Here is a 19,092-nt window from a genome sequence, read left to right as displayed (position 1 = left end):
ATGTTAGGTTTTTTATGGTTGTATTGATTTTCAGTTAGTGATCTTGAATTAGGGTTTTTTTGTATTTTTGTATTAGGGATGTAACATTGTCTTGGATTAAGCGTTTTGATGGTTTTTGGGATGTTGAACTAAGGTTGGGTTTTTGGTCATTTGCAAACATGTTGTAGCCCTATCATATTGATATGAATAAGTTATTCCTGATACTTGTGTTTTCTTAAAAGCCACTACACTGAATATGTGTATCAATAGCATGTAGACTCACATAGTCAATATTAAAATGATGCAATTAACCTTTATGAAACTGTTATGACGGTTTGTGACCAAAAAGTGGTATGGCAATATGAAATAAGTATATTGTCCATTATTTTTTTGGAGTGAAAACAGAGATACCATTCTTATAATTTTGTGAGATAGCAGTAGGGCCAGACATACACCAACAAATGTAGCAATTTGCCTCAAGTTTTGACTCTCTTACAATTAAGCATTTAGCGATAAATATTAGAAAGATACAAACAAAAATATTAAAAAGATATGAATATGAAATGGTAAGTTATATTCAAGAACTTGGATATGGACATTAGATCCTATAAAGTCGCTCTTAAACAATATTTCGATTCTCGACTGTGTATCGTTTTGTCTCTTATAGTCTCATTAGGTAGTGGTATTAATTTCAACTACCTAAAATACCCCATAAAACTAAAAATAACCAACAATAAATATATATATTAACTTTGAGTTGTGACTTAATAAAGCAGTTATTGTTGATACCTTCTTGATTTCTTCATTAGTTTGTTTGGCTTGCAAATCCTAATTTAGAGGTTTTTTATATTCGTTTTTAGTCCATCAAATTATTCGAACTCATGTATGTGTGCACTATAAAATGTCATGAAATTTACTATTTAATATTTCTTATATGATTCATGAGATGATAATCTGGCTCATGCTGACGTGTCCAACTGAAGTGTGAAATCTTGTACTCCTAAATCATGATACAAATCACGTACAAAACCAACTATCGCTTTTTCATCCACCCCCTCTTTCACCTGTTCATTTCCCAACAAACATAACTCAATCACTATAATTTTAATCCACAAGTTTACCAAAAAAAATAAATAAATAAATGTTTTCTCTTAATTCTACCTGCAGTGATACTGATCCAACCACATGACCTGGCACAAATTCCCAAAACCGAGCTTCGGATACTTCAACAACATCTTCAAGGGACGCCACCTGGCAAAAAAAACATGTGAAATGTTGTAATAGAAAGAAATGAAAGTGGGATGCTATTAATGAATACCTGTCTCCAGCATTTGGCCAATGCAGAGGAATGAATACTGGGGGGTGCCTCCTGAAGAAGGATGCCACTGCTTGTTTTGAAGAGTGGCATCACAAGCATAAAAACAGAACATGAAACTAATCCCAAACACAAAACTTCAGCATTTTCAACCCTGAAAAAACAAAAACAGAAATGTATTATTACATACACAAAAGAGAATTAAATTTAAATATTAGTTTATTGATTATGATAAAGCTTACCCAAGGCTCAATAGCCAAGATGCCAAAATCAAACCTGCACTGAAAAAACAACACATAACCACCTTTAACTGAATTTATTGTCTTCCTAAATGAATTAATCCATGATAGTGTGAAAAACATGAAACCAAATAAATATGTAATGTGTACCTACCTACGAATGGAATCAGCAACAACATGCAAGCAAACTGAGTGGTAGTTCATATCCTCAGCATTTCTATAAACTGAAAATCAAAAAGGTAAAATCAATTATATCATGCTTTCATATTTCTATAATTTATCATCACAAATATCCTAAAAGTAAAAGGAAAACTTACCAAGACTAACACGAGCATAACTCCTGAAGAACCAAATGCCAATGAGATTCACAAACAAGTTAGTTACTGCAGAAACAATCAAGTAATGCCTGCATTTGACAAGGGTAAAAATGTAAATAACAATGAGTAAGGTTTCATCATGATTACTTGTATAAACTTTCTATTCAATTGGATCATACATATTGAGTTGTGGAATTATGCAAATGGAATCATTTCAGAGGATGATTAGCGAAAGTAAGTGGGAAAGAATATGACTTACTTGTGTTCAGATTCATCTTGTACAAAAGCATGAAGTGCTTCAACAGCCAAGGAAAACGCCATAAACAAAAGAAATAGCTGTCTAAACATGAAGCACAAATTAGAAATCAACATGTTAGCCCCATGAATACAAATGGGGGAACTATAAACACAATCAATGCATTAGTGACATTAAAAATGTTACAATGACATGAAAAGACGAGTTAGGTGATAGAACCAGTAGGTTTCATATCAAGGGAGATTAGGGAAACATGTTTAGATTCCTTATTTATTAAAATAAGACAGATAGAGAGACGCCATTAGAGAATAGTGAAAAAATTGTGCATACTTACAGAATTGGTAAAAGCTGATAAAACTTCTAGCCTTTTGTACCTGATACCAAAAGCAGTTTATTTTAGCTCATGAAGATGACTAGGTCAACATATACAGATTCAAAGCTCACCCATAAGTGTAGATTCGATCAGCCTTTCTCCTAGAAGCAGCCATGGCAAATAAAGAAAATGTCAAAAGGCCACAGCCAAACGTCAAATGAAATGCATCTGATACCAAACCTGAATAGAAACCAACAGAAACATTATGGAGTGAATTAAACACTCACACTGAAATCAAACTTCATAAATAAGAAACAGCCACTAACTACTGGTTTCTTGTATGGATATATGCAAATCAAGCAAAGCATCACAGAAATCCAACCGGAAATCCTAGCTACATACTCTGTGCACGTATGAATGCCATGTTTTCTGATGATCACAACAATAACTAAAGACTTGCTAGCAAACAACAAAGCTTTTTTATGGACTCTCTAGCAAATAATGCACTCACATTGAAGTAACAAAAGGACTAATTAAAAATTAGGAAACAAGAAGCAATGTATACATATATAGGCATACCTGCTCGACCGGATAGAAGACCAATAAGCAATTCGGCAGTAGAACAAGCCACGTTAAGTGAAATCAACAAAACCAGTCTCTTCATCGGTCTATTTCCCGATCTAATAGCATTATAAAAAGAAAGAACAAAGGCTGAAATCGAAAACTTTTCACTTTTACTGAAAGAGGAAAAATCTTCTTCCGTCCATATTCTATCACCTCCATATTCTCGTTGCTGCGAAAAAACCTTCGTTGCCGGAAATATGTCAATCTTAGACGAAGTACGAGAAAGTACAGGCTTCTTCGAAGAATGATTGTTAGTAATTATCGATACTGGCGTGTGAGGAGGTTGTTCACCGGACTGGCGAAACGAAGTTTGCCGGGAAAACGCGAATCGCCGGTCGAAATCACCGGCGTTCCACGAGCGAGGTGTCTCGGCTTCTAGTTTCTGATAATCGAAAGGGTATCTTGAATCGGTATGCTGATCAGGAACCCCCGATCTTTCCATTACGGCGAGAAATTTTTTCAATCAAAAACCCTAGGAAACCAATATTGGATCGAAATCTGGGAAGGTTAAGAAAGAGTCATCGGAGTCATCGGCGCCACGAGACTTTGACTAAAAAGTCAAAATTAACACTATGGTATTCATTTTCCATTTTTTTTTATTTTTTTTTAACACTAAATTTAATTTAATCCTAAACTACTTTTGAATCCTTGAACCATCCATATCAAAAAAATAAATACAACACCATACTCAGCTGTAAAGCTCTTTAATTCATTACCCAATAACATAGTTACGATTGTTCAAAACAATCTTTAATTAACTCAACAATGATTCTAATAATAATATTAAAACTAAGGAATCGTAATTGTTGGTTTCGTATGATGCAAAACAACTATACAAATACAAACGAAATACAATGTAAACGAAATTAAAAAACCAACCCATGTGGTGATTCTAGAATTATATAAGCAACTAAATCACAATTATATGATGTTTGTGAATACAATACCTTGGAAGTGTTGGTCTGGTTATAGTAGATGCAAAGAATCATAATAGACTTCTATATCTATATCTTCAGAGGAAAATATCGTATTCTAACAAACTTAGTGTTAGCTCTTTTGAGTTTTGATGAATCCCTCACAATAGGAGTATACTGAAACACAAACCATCATAAAACCAATGCATTGTGCATAGTTTGTATCCCGAAAGAGGTGTGGGAGTCTTCAACTATATAAGGAGGACACTAAAGCTTCCATTAATTTAGGTTAGGGTGGATTCGCATTGGCCATGTCCTTGGTACAACATGGTCTACATGGAGCATCACTTGTCCATTGTTATCGTTTAAATGTCACAATCGTTTGCAGTCTTTATGTCATCCTCCTTACAACCATTAGAAGAAGTTATAAAGTGTTTTGGATCCTCTCTTAAATGGTCAGAGTTTAGTCATAGTTATGCGGTCTAATATGTTTATATGACCTTGGTAGTAATGTTTGCTCGATATTTCATAAGCATATACTCTAGCAATCTCCAACTTGTTGTAGGTATATTGGTCTCAATTCAAAACAAACGAAGGGCGACCTATTCCCTTTTATTTATAGCCAAATGAATGTAAGTCTTACATTGCATCTCAATAAACTAATTTGTGTAAATATGAGCTAGTTCAATATGTTTTATATATGTCGATTATAACACTCCTTGATGTGGCCAAAAATATCTTTAAATAAATGTGAAAGTCCCAACTTATTAAAACTATCAAAACACATAAATGTTCAAAGGTATAATACGTATCATTGTAACCAATACATAAATAATTACACACATACATGTTTGAAAAATACGAGAAAAACAACTACGCATTTTAGACTACTTAAAAGAATTTACATGATGAAGCATTACCTGCAAAAATCCATTTAAACCAACATACCATATTATAATATGATTTGGTAGATAACGATATATAAATCTTGTTTTATATTTGACGTTCGGTAGACATAAGAGTCAAAGGCACAAATAAAAACTCTTAAATAGATGGTGAATCGATAATAACCCCAAAGATGACACACTTTTCAAACCAAGCAAATAAGAAGAATGAATTGTAGAAGACGAGATAGATACAATCCATGAAATGATTCGAATCATATATATGATGTCATTCTAGTCTATGAATCAAATCCCATTTACAACGTCGATCCCACAATATCAATCCCTTTTACAATTCATATCTTGTCTACGAAATCAGACCCAAATATTACTCATATCCTGTATGCACCTACCTACTAGAGGACAAGGGCAGTGAAACCAAAGTGACACGAGTATATTTTGATAACGCTTACAAAAGAACTATTGGAATGAATGATCACATTTGGGATCCAATATGCACTCGGTGGCGGTCTTGGGGGTGTGCGGACGGTGTGGTCGCACATGGCCTACGATTTTAAGGGGGTCAAAATTTGGGACACATCTATTGTTATATTATTGGTATTTTCGTAAATTGCATTTTTATGTGTTATCATTAAAGAAAATTAGTCATTGGTTATTTATATATACAATGTAACATTAGGTCGCAATCTTGAATTCATTTTAATTATGAAAAAAATCAAAGAAAATCATTAAATCAAAATCTAATCATAATTCTAAAATTTATCAACAATTTAAGGAAAATTCTATATTCAAAGAAAAATACAAATTTGTTTGTAATATATATTCTAGAAAATGTTTTCATATCTTATAAACCCACCAAAAAGTAAATAACAAGTTAAACCCTAACAAACATAATAATGGTGCCAGTGGATCGTCGGTGTTGCTCGTCTCTCTTGCTGAAAGTTGTTGTTTTACTGTCTTGAGTCTTGATATTTGATTCCGTGGTCATCACTTCATTCCCCTCTAAATGACTCGCTGACTATAGGTTAAGGTTAGTATCTCTTATTTCTTTTAATTTCCCAATTGTGCTTGGTTGCTTTCTCTCCCATGTTGAGTGGGTCAAACATGAATGAAGGGAAAACATAAGTACATATAGAGGAAACTTTTGGATATTAATCCAAGATCATTTTACACACCGTGTGCTTCACATTATCTTAACTTGGCATTGTCAGATATGATAAACTCTTGTGAAAAAGAAGTTTTTGGAGTTGTTCAACGTATTTATACATTGTTTGTTGATTCGAAAAATAGTGGAAAATTTTAAAAGACACTTTACCCAAGCAAAGTCTCGCTTTATAATATTTGTCAACTACAAGGTGAGAAAATAAGATTGAAATTAAGAAAACAATAGTAATTCAAGCTCCTAGAACAGTAGAAGCTTTATATAAACTTGTTAATGAGGACATAAATATAAATATCAAAAATGAAACTACTTGTCTAGTAGAATATGAATTTAGCAGATCTGACTTTATAACTAATATGGTTATATGATCAAGGTTGTAGAACTCATTACTCGGTACCTGTTCGGTCGACTACCGAGTAGCGAGTACTCGGGGAGTACTCGGATTTGGTAATTCATGTAGAAATATTTTTAGGGAAATTATATATGTCAAAATCATAAGTTCAAATCATAATTTGATTGAAATATATAACAAAGTTAGATAAATGTGAATACATAAACTTAAAAACACATAATGGTCCCACTTCGTGAGTAATTACTGAAAATTTAAGATATATATATATATATATATATATATATATATATATATATATATATATATATATATATATATATATATATATATATATATATATAGTAATAATTACATGTGTGTGTTAAATAATAAATCATCAAGTATATTATACATATTAATCACCGAGTTGACCGAGTTTTACAACATTGCTCAGTTCAGTAAGGGGCCTATCGGGGAGTACTCGAGATTCTGTAACTCGCCTCGGTAAGGGGCCGAGTAGCGAGTACTCGGAGGAGTAATCGGCCAACTCGGCGAGTTTTACAAATAACATATATTGGTTAAAGAAAATAACTTAAGCAAAAAACTTCAATTTGAGACTATGATTATTGATGAGGTAATGAGTAGTGAGCGTATGTTTAAATAATATAAACAATATGAAAACATTTTTAATTTCTTATTTGTAACATCGTGTGTTGAAATAATAGTATAAGTTTTGTATAATATTGTGAATAATGTAGTATGTAAAACTTATGTATGTGTAAAGAACTTAAAGTGACGAGGAAGGGTATTTTAGACATTTTGCTCGTAGACGAAAAGCCTTGTGTAATTAAAGACAATTGTATCAACAAAGAAGTTTTTTAAAACTAAAGCTTTTAAAATCCTATTTGTGCTTGACAATGTCTCAATAGAGATTAACCATTTTGTATTGCAAACTTGCTTGTAACATATTCAATTTATTACTAATGAGTGAATATATGATGTTGTGGTAGTGAATTTATGAGATGTTTGTTAGCAATTTTAATTTTGAATTTAGCACTAGTAAATTTACTTAATAATATTTTATAAGAAGGTTTTTTATAGAGCCTCATTTTGATTTGCGCACAATGACTTTCGAAATGTTAGGGTTGGACCTATATGCACTCACAACAAGTTAATTGGGAGTGGTTGTGATAATGCAGCGAAGGTAAAGTTTTCCGAAGGGGAAGGGGATGGTGCAAGGTGTGTACTTTAATACTTGTTTGAAATATCTATTTATGCATGGAATTGTATGATTTTTTTTGTGTGTGTGGAATATGTGCAAATAATTGGTAAAAGGATTTGATCATATACGGCAGTTCATAACTCCATTTAAGGTGATCTAAAATGCTCTTAAAGAAGACATAATTACCTAGAACTTTTTCGTTTGGAGTTTCCAAAATTTGGTCGTTATCTAGGTCTGAACAAGGAAGTTTGAGTCACCATGTTGATGGCCGCAAATACAAAAAATGTTTGAAGAATTGTGGGATCAAAGTTGTGAATCACAAAGCAAAGGAAAATCGTGTACCATAATAAGCATATATAATTATATATCCTCCTATGGTCAAAGAGAAGAACCATAATAAGCATATATCCCATACATGCATGATATACCTCATGTTTTCAATTCAATGTTGCTATAGCTTTTGATGATTAAAATAATAGGTTCATTAATTTAATCCCGTAAAAACTATGACACCACTGCCTCACCTTGCATTATCACATAATATAATATCCAAGCAATTACGAAACCCATATATGAAACCAACCCATGCAAATTCATTTTCTTTAACCCACATCACATCATATTTAAAAGGGATAATGACTTGATAGGGTAAGATACTTTTTGAAATGTACACATTTAGTCTTTATTCTTTTTTTTTGTAAAATAAACCCTTATACTTTATTAATATGTACACATTAGGTCATTTTCACCGGATTCTACAGGTTTTGCTGACGTGGAAGGGTTTATTTTACAAAAAAAAAAAGAATAAGGACTAAATGTGTACATTTCAAAAAGTATCTTACCCTATCAAGTCATTTTCCCTTTCTTTTATTTTGTTGAAATGAAATACCCAGGTGGCATCCACATATCCACAACGAGATTTTTCCAACTTTTATTCATCATGAAAAAGAGGGAGAACCCCGATCTCCGGCGACTCCTTTGTGTGTTCCTACACATCACTGGTAGCAAGGAGGAATGATGGCAAAAACAACAAGGTCGAAGGGGGGGCAGGAGGAAGTAGAGACGTTAGTTGGCGGCGAGGAGCTGCTCTGGTAGCCCCCTCGTCGATTCTTTCTTCTTTTTCTGGCAACATATCTCAAAGATGGAGGCAAAGAGAGACAGATCGGAGAAACACAACAGGTAAAGGGTGTTTGGCTGTTGCTGTTCGACCGGAAGGAAGAGAGACGAGAAAGAGAAGGGTCGTCGCCCTTTTCCTGTTGCTGGAGGATCACCCACCTCCGGTGACTAAGCTAATTAATTGCTATTTAGTGCCACTTGTGCTTCCACATCAGCAAAACCTGTAGAATCCGGTGAAAATGATCTAATGTGTACATATTAATAAAGTATAAGGGTTTATTTTACAAAAAAAAAAGAATAAGGACTAAATGTGTACGTATGTTACCCTATCAAGTCATTTTCCCTAAAAGAAAATTCGTATATGACCGGTATACCGGGTATAGCCGGTCACAAGGATTACATTGTTACAAAAAATAAAGTATAAGAGTTTATTTTACAAAAAAAAAAAAATAAGTACTAAATGTGTATATTTCAAAAAGTATTTTACCCTATCAAGTCATTATCCCTATTTAAAAACACTAAACCAACTAACCCAAATACTACTTGCTTTCGTGCTTCGACTTGTAACTTACGCAAACCATAATGCCACTTCCTAATCCTAAAAGATTCATTTTGGACCAAAATTTGAAAATATTTTAGGGGTTTATCCTAAATGAATTTGATAAAGATTAGGGCTTATTTATTTTATTTTTCTTATTTGTTTAATTAATTTTTTTTTTTGAAACGACAAATGATATTATAAAAAAAAAATTACGCGGCTAGCATGAAGCTAGTCGGAGGAGGAAGGCAAACAAACAAAAGTTTACGGATTACAACTTATGAAAAAAGACCACTCAAATCATTTACATGAATTATGAGACTTAATTTCCTTTTATTTAGTTATTTCCTTAAACAATTAGAAATCTTATTAGGTTTTAATTTTATCATCATAAATATGATTAACCGTCATTAATTAGTTTTTTTTTAAATTATATTTTTATCAAAATTATAAGGATTTAGAGATTAAAAGAATGAAGTTGGTTTTCTTGGGTTTTCTTTAACACGTCGTCTTCATTTTTGGCTATTTCCATTCATTATGTATTTTCTGCATTAATTTCACATTTGTAAATCCACCTGATTCAACTCCAAAATATCACATGAAGCCTAAATGTTAATATTTTTATGAGTAAAAGCATTTTTCAAACATCCATATTTATTTATGTTAGTAAAACATGTGTCAAAAGAATGATGTTAGTAGAATCTTGACTTGGAAAGTGGATTATGTATCTTATTAATTATGATTATGTTTAAATGTAGCTAACTAACTTAAATTACAAATAAAGTATGCTAATTGGTGATATGCTGGGACTTGAAGGGTTGTTGTGAAAAAAGAAGCAGCTGTAAGTCCAAATAAAGAAAATTAATGAAGGAATATACAAATTAATTCATTTTTTTTCCTTTGTATTAAAAAAGCCAGGAAAAAAAAAACCGTAATTAATTAAGGTTTGGAGAGATTTTCTGTCATCATCTTGATGAAGTGGTGTTACAAACCTTTTAAAAACTAAAAAGCTGAATCAGTTATTCACTATCTAATGAAATTCATATTGATCAAAACTTTTTTAATTAGATCATGCACCCTTATTGCCATTTTACGTGATTAAACTGATAATTAACTACTAACAATGCTTCATAGACATAACCCATAAACTTTTTTTTTTTGAATTTCAAGAACATATGAACTCAAGAAACTATCGTTTTAGTGTTTTACCAAAATCTATGTTCAAAATCGTATTAACTGCACAGATTCACAGATTCCTGTTTGTACAAAAAAGAATCAAGAGTTATAGAATCGACATTTACCAGAAACGACGCATTCGTTGCAAAAACTTTGTCACTCGCCGGAATTACTTACACCTCCATCGCCTGAACTAGTTGCACCTCCGGCGGCTTAACTAATTACACCTCCGTCGCCTGAATTACTTGCACCACCGCCAACGACGCCTGAACTACTTGCACTACTGGAACTTGAACTACTAGCACCTCTGGAGCCTAAACCACTTGCACCACCGGCGCCTGAATCACTTGGAGCACCGGCGCCTGAATCACTTGGACCACCGGCACCTGAATCACTTGGATCACCGGCACCTGAACTACTTGCACCACCGGCGCCTGAACTACTTGCACCACCGGCACCTGAGCTACTTGCACCACCGGCGCCGAAGGTACTTGCACCACCGGCGCCTAAAGTACTTGCACCACCGGTACCTGAAGTACTTGCACCGCCGTGTATATACTTGAACTGTGATTCAGTCGAGTCCTCAAACGCCTTCATAGAAACTTCCGTCACAAGCGCGCTTCTCGCCACCAGATGATGGTCGATGTAAAGAACGACCACCGTAATATCATCATGAACTGTTCGTCTCCTCCCCATTTCAAACTTCCTAATGGCCTTATACTTTCGCCCTTGTTTCTTTGCAGCTACCTCCAATGCTTTCTTAATCAGTCTCTTCGCAATTCCCTAATTACAGAAATCGATCTGAATTTTAGAAAGCGTAAGAGATTTTAATGGAGGAAAAACGAAACGAAATGAAATGAAAACTCACAGATCTGGGATTCTTTTGAACAATGTCGATAGCTTTCTGATCCGAAAGATTATCCCATAGTCCATCTGATGCGAAAACGATGAACCTGTCAGTTGTTTCTATGTCTCTACTCTGTACAGTCGGGTCGGATCTCAATACAGGTTTGTTGATAGGTTCGGTTAGACGAAATCGTGGGAAATTTGGATCATCAATATCAAATTCAGAACTCTTTAGGTATAAATCTCCGATTGATCGAGAAATCTAATTGTAGAACAGTAGAAGTAGTATGAGATTATGATTTGATTCTGGAATATTTATAATTACTGTTTAGATTAAGAGAGAATTAATGGAATTAACCTGGATAATGCCTTTAACTCGCCATACGCCATGCTCATCTCTTACAACAATGTTTGGGTCCTCTGGATGATCGAGTTGCAGGTCTCGTCTCACTTCCATCATGCTCGCATTATGATCGTTTGTAAGTGGCTGCGCGATGACTTTGCTTAGATTTCGCGGATTCGCACGCCCTAAAACAGCTCTCGAATCACCCAGATTAGCGACGAACAATCTTTTATTCCATATGATCCCAACTAGACAACAAGAACCAATTGAATAGATGTTAGGTATGTGTTTCAGTGCTTCACGCGCAAAATAGATGAATCCTTGCTCAGTTTCAGTAAACGCATTTCTAAGTATTTGTTCAGATATCAATCCCTCCCTTTCTTGAGCAAAACCTTCAAAAATCAAAAACAACAATGATAAATGGATTTAGATATGATTTATCGTTATGATCTACTCATTAACAGTAATTATTCGTAGTACTTGAAAAGAAGAGAATGGAGGACTTACGGATGAGATTATTGAAGAGATGTTCACGGACGAACCATGCAGCCTCACGGCCGCCATGGCCGTCGTAAACACCTACAAAGGTGGCGTTGTGGCCGACTTCCACTTGACTGAAATCTTCCATGGCTTGATTGGCCTGTATAACTGCGAAAGAGTATTCGCCGAAGGCATGTTGTTCAAGATCAGTAGACCATTGGCCATCGTAGCCATCTCCATCTGCACGCCCACGGCCGTGCATACGGGCATAGCGATTGGACAGAGGTTGCCAGATTCTCTGTACTATCCTTTCTACCCAGTCGTACATCGTTCTTTCCTCTCAATCACCACACTGTATACAACGGAAGAAAGAATTGAAATGATTAGATTAATGCAACAACAAGAATGTAAACAATGAATGATCAATCGCGATCGATCTTAGTTGAAACACAAAAACAGTGACAATTAATTGCCTACAAATTACATTGATTATAGCAAATCGTTATTGTATAATCGATGAACTTACGAAGAAGTATATCAGAACGAGAATTGGTGATCAGTACAATATAATGTGGCGATTAGTAAAAAGAATCACACGAAGAGATGATGGAAAAACCCTAAAAACTCAAGAACTGATGAGAACGCACGCATCTACTTATTCAAATTTTAAACAACTCATCACGGTAATAAAAACAGCAGAAGTTCCAACCCGGAATAAATGAAATGCGAAATAACAGAGTAATGATGATTATATATATATATATATATATATATATATATATATATATATATATATATATATAGAGAGAGAGAGAGATGAAATGCGAAATAACAGAGTAATGATGATTATATATATATATATATATATATATATATATATATAGAGAGAGAGAGAGAGAGACAGAGAGTCAAGATCAAATAAGAAGGAAATTTTTGGTAGGAAGGTAAGAAGTTTTTTTTCTACATATTTTTTTCGCGAACAAACAAAATGAATCATTAGATGATTCATTTGTAAGATGATTCACAAGAAAAAATTCTCAAAAAAACATCTCGATGATTCATTTATACAATGATTTTGTTGTTATTCACTAAAATGTCATAAAAGTGATTTTTTTCTTAATTTACTTAAAAATGAATCATAAAGATGTTTTTTTGGGAATTTTTTCTTGTGAATCATCTTACAAATGAATCATCTAGTGATTCATTTATTTTGTTCGTCAAAAAAATATATAGAAAAAAAACTTCTTACCTTCCTACCAAAAATTTCCTTCTTACCGGATATATATATATATATATATATATATATATATATATATATATATATATATATATATATATATATATATATATATATATATATAGAGGTGAGTTCAATTGAGAAAATAAAAAAGGTTGAGAATGGGGGAATCATTCTCAGCCACTCATTTAATTAGCCTCTAAACATAAAGGACACGGTGGCAAACTTGTAAATATGATATAATAGCCTTCAATCACAAATACGTAAGTGTAGAGAATTAGATAACAGTTGAAATTCATTCGTTTTTTGCTCTTTCAATCCAACCTTCAATTCTGCTTGAATACGAACATATTTTCAACATCTACGATTAATTATACTCCCAGCATCATTAGAACAACATCATCGATAATCAACAAAAAATTCAATTCGTATCATTCATTCAACATCGTTCATCAAATAAAACATCGAAATTAAGGTTAGAAAAAGATCAAATCATTTTTTGTTTGAAAATTTTCATATATTTTTCTACCAATCTACTATTTTGTAAGATTTGAATAGTCAAAGTATCATATTTATCACATTTTTAAAAAAGTTAACTTGTATGCACTCCAACTGTTTGATGAAATGCATAAACTAAATTACCACGTTATATTCACATATGAATATGTTTTCTCACCTGAATCAATATGTGATTATTAAAACACAAAACAAATATGCAAGTCTGTATGTTATTCATATGTGAATAACATATAAAAATTATATATATTTCTGAAAACACCTTGTAATATTCATATATGAATCTACTGTGCAATATTCACATATGAATATATCAACTATTATTCATAAGTGAATATACGATCTAATATTCACAAGTGAATATACTATGTACTATTCTCATGTGATATACCATGTAATACTATATAATATTCACATATGAAAATATCATCTAATATTCATAAGTGAATATACCATCTAACATTCACAAGTGAATATACTATGTAATATTCACAAGTGAATGCATCGTCTAATATTTAAATATGAATATACTATGTTTAGTATATGCTATATTCATATATGAATGATACTTAAATTGTAAAAAAAAATTAATCATAGTTTTTATTCATAAGTGAATAACGAATGTATTGTAGTAAAAACCTGATTCATTTTTATTCACTTATGAATAACGATAGCTGAAAATATAAAAAAAATAAATTTTTTATTTTATCTTAAAACTATATCAATATGGATGTCTATTTGTAGAGAATAAAAAATCATGAATTTTGGTATATTTAAAATCATTTTTCGATAAAAATAGCTTCTTAAAAATTAAAAAAAAAACGAAAAAACTATGTTTTTGTATATATTAAGGTAATGCTTAGCATAGTTTAAGCAAACATGTTTTGTTGGAAAATACATGTGCATTCCTTTCCTATTTCCGCCGGTACGTTGGAGGCTTTTGCGGTAAAAATAAATGATTGGCTGAGAATGATTCCTCATTCTCAACCTTTTTTTTTCTCAATTGAATCCTCCTATATATATATATATATATATATATATATATATATATATATATATATATATATATATATATATATTAAAAATTAATTAAAAGAGCATACAAGATTTTACTGATAAATGCTGATCGATAATTCGATGTGAAATCTAAAGATGTATTTGATTATAGGGAAACTTTTGCAATTGTTGACAGGATCACTTATATAATAAAAAAAATAAGAAAAAAGAAAAAGAAAAAATAAATAAATGTTTTAATCCACAGTCATGACTCATGAACGTAGCCCAGCCATCAAGAAAAGTGTCATTATGGTATTGGTTTTTAACAATATATTATAAATTATAATTTATGTTTTATTTTTTTTTGAAGCACAAAAACAAAATATATTAAAATTCATATTTTCCCCTATAATTGAAGACCAATATTAATACATGTTCTTTATATATGCTTAATAAAGTATTAGGTTTATTTGAGAACTATTGGTTTTGATTTAACAAATACTAGTACTTTGACTGCTTAAGAAAGTCTCACAAAGAATTTGAATAAAGATGAAAAGATTGTAATATATACATAAAACTTCATAAATGGTCCCTATGGTTTCATAAAATTTGAAGTTTAGTTTCTAAGTTTAAAAAACTTCACAGATGGTCTCCGTGATTTCAAAATTTTTGATGTTTGGTCCTTATGCCTCACTCCGTCAGCTTCCTACCGATCAAGTGAAGGGTATTTTCATCATTTCACTACCATTGTGACCAATTATAATGTTTTCTCTTTTTTTTTTTAATATATATATATATATATATATATATATATATATATATATATATATATATATAATAGAAAAGGGTCCCACACACACACACACTCTCTCTCTCTCACACACACACACACAAATATGAATACGAATCTCAAGAAAACTTGTTTTTTCCTGAGTTCAAGAACAAGAAAATCACATTCACGAACCCATAAATCATTTTTTCGGATATGATGAAGTGCCCTCCACCACCACTTGAATCGATTTTTGCTACGAAACCCAAACCTAAACTTGATCTGAATCAATTTCTTATCTGAAACTGTTGCCTAAACTTGATCTCAAACAACAGATGAAGATCAGGTACTGATTTGTGTGTGGTGTGGGTTTTTAAATTATTCCTTAGATGATCAGACAACCATTGAGATGATCAGAGGGGGTAAGGGAAAGGAGAAGTAGATGTGGCGACAGACAAGGATTCGAGGGCAAAACCTCTATCAATTTCTTTCCACAACCCAGTTCAACAACAAAAGAACCATCGATAGGCCTTCTGCTCATGTCCCTACAACTGATTTTGGGGCGAATCAAATTTTAGAACCTCTGATTATGAGAAAATGTGAGATTGCTTTTTAGGGTTCTTTAGAAGAAAGGGATGAGAGTTTGACTAGAAATATGTGGAGAGAGAGAGAGAGAGAGAGAGAGAGAGAGAATGAGGAACCAATTTCGCCAATGATTCTCTATTTTCAATCGACAATTTCACAAAACTAACAATACTTGATAGTGTACCTAACGAAAGGAGTTGTGGTTGTGTATGCTCCTTACTTCTTAATTTCTTTAAGGAATCGAAGGCGAGATGGTTGTTGAATGAGGTGTGTGATGCAGGTGTAACCCCATAAATTTTCACACAAATTTTTCATTTTTAAAATCACATAATTCTCATAAACACAGTTTACAAATCTCCAAAATGACAATTTATCAAAAACACATGTTCATAAATTGTTTAAAACACAATCCATGATCCTCAAAACATATCTCCGTCTCGTGTGTACAATCAAGCTGGCGCCTTCCCGCGATCCTGAGAAGTACCTAAAACACATATCACATAACACGGTAAGCACGAAGCTTAGTGAGTTCCCCAAAATACCACATACACAAATAATAAGCCTCTAATGGCTATAACTCGGCATGGACCCTCCATTCATGCGTCTCGGTGACTCACGGCTCAGTGTGGACCCTCTGGGCATGTGTCTCAGTGAGAACCCTCCGGTCTCACAGCTCAGGTTGGACCCTCCAATCATATATCTCAGTGAAGACCCTTCGGTCTCACAACTCGATTTGGACCCTCCGGTCCTATCTTAGTAAAACACAGAATAATATAGCACATATCACAAAGACATAATGCAGGATATCACAATACTCAATATAAGCACATAAGACCCTCCGGTCACACAAAGGTTACTACTCTAGGTAAGTATAGTGAGAAGACTCACCTCGTAAGCAAGCAAGCAAATAAACCTCGTACACGAATCACCGATCTAGCCTCCGTCTAACACATATGATAATTATCTCTAATTAATACTCCAATCACAACTCTAAATAAACCAAGTGCTATTTTCTCTCTCTAACTCTTAGGATGGGTAAAAGACCATTTTACCCCTCCATGGTCCCCACAATCTCTGTCTTGACCAAACCCTAAAGTCAATAGAAGTCAACACTCGATTCAACAGTCCATGTTGACCCGACTCGCCGAGTGCATCTATGTGACTCGCCGAGTCCCCTCGTTTCCTCAGAAATATCGCAAAAATCCAACTTAACTCGTCGAGTTGTCTCACCAACTCGCCGAGTTACTCATGTCCAGACTCGTCGGGGAAAATCCTAACCGACTCGTCGAGTCAGCTCGTCGACTCCTTTCAGACTCTTTTCTCATTCAGACGTTTTAAGGCAGATTTACGACCCGAAACTCTAGATCTAGCCTCCCAAGGCTGAGATACCACGTAAAGCTACAAGATTTACGTCCATGCATGGCACTTAGGGCTTGAAATGCCAAAACAAGTTCCATTTAGGGTCTTAATCATAAAAGCTCTTCTATTAGTTGGATAAAGCTGGGACCTTTGGAATCTAGGGACCTCACAAAGTCCAGATCTGAAGTCTCAATCACTTGGTAAGCTCAACACACTCAAAGTCTCAAGGAAAGATAGAAAAATCCCTAAAACTCCATAAACATGAGATCTAATCAATCTAATGATAAAGGTGGAGACTTTTTACCTTCAACAGAAGCTATGGATGAAATAACACCAGATCTAACAGTCCCTTTTCGTTCTTTGCTTTGATACTCCTATCTTCTCTTCAAATAATGCACCAAAATGCCCAAATATTAGCTCTCTCTCTCTCTCTCTCTCTCTCTCTTTCTCTCTCTCTTTCTCTATCTCTCTCTCTCTCTCTCTCTCTCTCTCTCTCTTAGCTCAATAGGGACGATTAGGGTTTCACACATGGTGTAAGGTGGCTGGTGAGACGAAAATAAGGGCTTAAGGTCCTTTAAATAGGACCCATCCCCGGAGATTTAGGGTTTCCTCTCACAGCGCCAACTCGTCGAGTTGGTCTCTCCCTCTTGTCGAGTTGGTCATAAAACCCACGTGGCCAATTCGTCTCTACTCGACGAGTTGAGGCATCCAACTCGTCGAGTCGCTCAATCAACTCATAAATAATATATATAAATATTATACCTGGGAGTCGGGATGTTACAATTCTCCCCTACTAGAATCAGACTTCTCCCTCGAAGTCATGCTCTGGAAATAACTCTGGATACTGCTCGCGCATCTCGGACTCCGACTCCCAAGTCCACTCGGATCTCTTCCGATGTTGCCACTGGACCTGAACCAGGGGCACCTCTTTATTCCTCAAAACCTTCACCTTCCGATCCAAAATCGCTATCAGCCTCTCAATGTAATTCAGTCTAACATCTACCTGAATGTCCTCTAAGAGTACCACCTCCGTATCATCGGCTACACACTTCCTCAGCTGAGATACGTGGAAGGTGTTATGAATCTGGCTCAACTCTGCAGGTAGCTCCAACCGATAAGCTACCTTCCCCACTCTGGCAGTCACTCTGAAAGGGCCGATATATCTAGGACCCAACCTTCCCCGCTTCTTAAATCGGATCACCCCTTTCCACGGGGATACCTTCAGGAGGACAAAATCTCCAACCTGGAACTCTAGCTCGGATCGTCGCCGGTCTGCGTAACTCTTCTGGCGACTTTGGGTCGTCAGTAACCTCTGTCTGACCTGCTGAATCTGCTTGGTCGTCTTGAGCACTATCTCAGTGCCACCCATCACTCTCTGCCCTACTTCTCCCCAATAGATGGGATTCCGACACCTCCTCCCATATAAGAGCTCGAAGGGAGGCATACCAATACTGGAATGGTGGCTGTTGTTGTAAGAAAACTCAGCCAAGGGAAAATAGGTGTCCCAACTTCCACCGAAGTCCATAACACATGCACGCAGCATGTCCTCAAGCG

The 19,092-nt window shown here is 34.2% G+C and overlaps 2 protein-coding genes across 2 annotated transcripts; both read right to left on the bottom strand.

Annotated features, from left to right (window-relative positions):
- Positions 1-881: 881 nt before the first annotated feature.
- Positions 882-3,571, bottom strand: LOC145134903 (Cation efflux family protein). Its single transcript, XM_079069711.1, has 10 exons — positions 2,999-3,571; positions 2,551-2,659; positions 2,441-2,480; positions 2,110-2,186; positions 1,851-1,939; positions 1,688-1,757; positions 1,537-1,575; positions 1,298-1,448; positions 1,141-1,230; positions 882-1,043 (listed from the first exon to the last, which is right to left on the bottom strand). Exons 1-10 carry the CDS (start codon positions 3,483-3,485, stop codon positions 939-941), a joined length of 1,257 nt encoding a protein of 418 aa, XP_078925837.1. The 5' UTR covers positions 3,486-3,571; the 3' UTR covers positions 882-938.
- Positions 3,572-10,463: 6,892 nt separating this feature from the next.
- Positions 10,464-12,404, bottom strand: LOC145130800 (putative protein phosphatase 2C 43). Its single transcript, XM_079065562.1, has 5 exons — positions 12,104-12,404; positions 11,612-11,988; positions 11,276-11,515; positions 10,633-11,190; positions 10,464-10,487 (listed from the first exon to the last, which is right to left on the bottom strand). Exons 1-5 carry the CDS (start codon positions 12,402-12,404, stop codon positions 10,464-10,466), a joined length of 1,500 nt encoding a protein of 499 aa, XP_078921688.1.
- Between the last annotated feature and the right edge of the window lie 6,688 nt (positions 12,405-19,092).

This window comes from Lactuca virosa, chromosome 8 (assembly GCF_052849685.1).
Source record: "Lactuca virosa cultivar CGN04683 chromosome 8, Lactuca_virosa_CGN04683_v6, whole genome shotgun sequence".
NCBI classification, from domain to species: Eukaryota; Viridiplantae; Streptophyta; class Magnoliopsida; order Asterales; family Asteraceae; genus Lactuca; species Lactuca virosa.
Note: the sequence above shows the minus strand (reverse complement) of the source record. Positions and strands in the feature narration are given on the sequence as shown.

Bases quoted from the DNA above. Each gene is read 5' to 3' on its own strand.
- LOC145130800 (XM_079065562.1), bottom strand. From the start codon at position 12,404: ATGTACGACTGGGTAGAAAGGATAGTACAGAGAATCTGGCAACCTCTG. The intron at 11,989-12,103 runs GTAAGTCCTCCA...TGATTTTTGAAG, and splicing joins TCTCTTCAATAATCTCATCC to GTTTTGCTCAAGAAAGGGAG. The intron at 11,516-11,611 runs GTTAATTCCATT...TTCTACAATTAG, and splicing joins GAGTTAAAGGCATTATCCAG to ATTTCTCGATCAATCGGAGA.
- LOC145134903 (XM_079069711.1), bottom strand. From the start codon at position 3,485: ATGGAAAGATCGGGGGTTCCTGATCAGCATACCGATTCAAGATACCCT. The intron at 2,481-2,550 runs GTGAGCTTTGAA...TTTTGGTATCAG, and splicing joins GATCGAATCTACACTTATGG to GTACAAAAGGCTAGAAGTTT. The intron at 1,449-1,536 runs GTAAGCTTTATC...TTGTTTTTTCAG, and splicing joins TCTTGGCTATTGAGCCTTGG to GGTTGAAAATGCTGAAGTTT.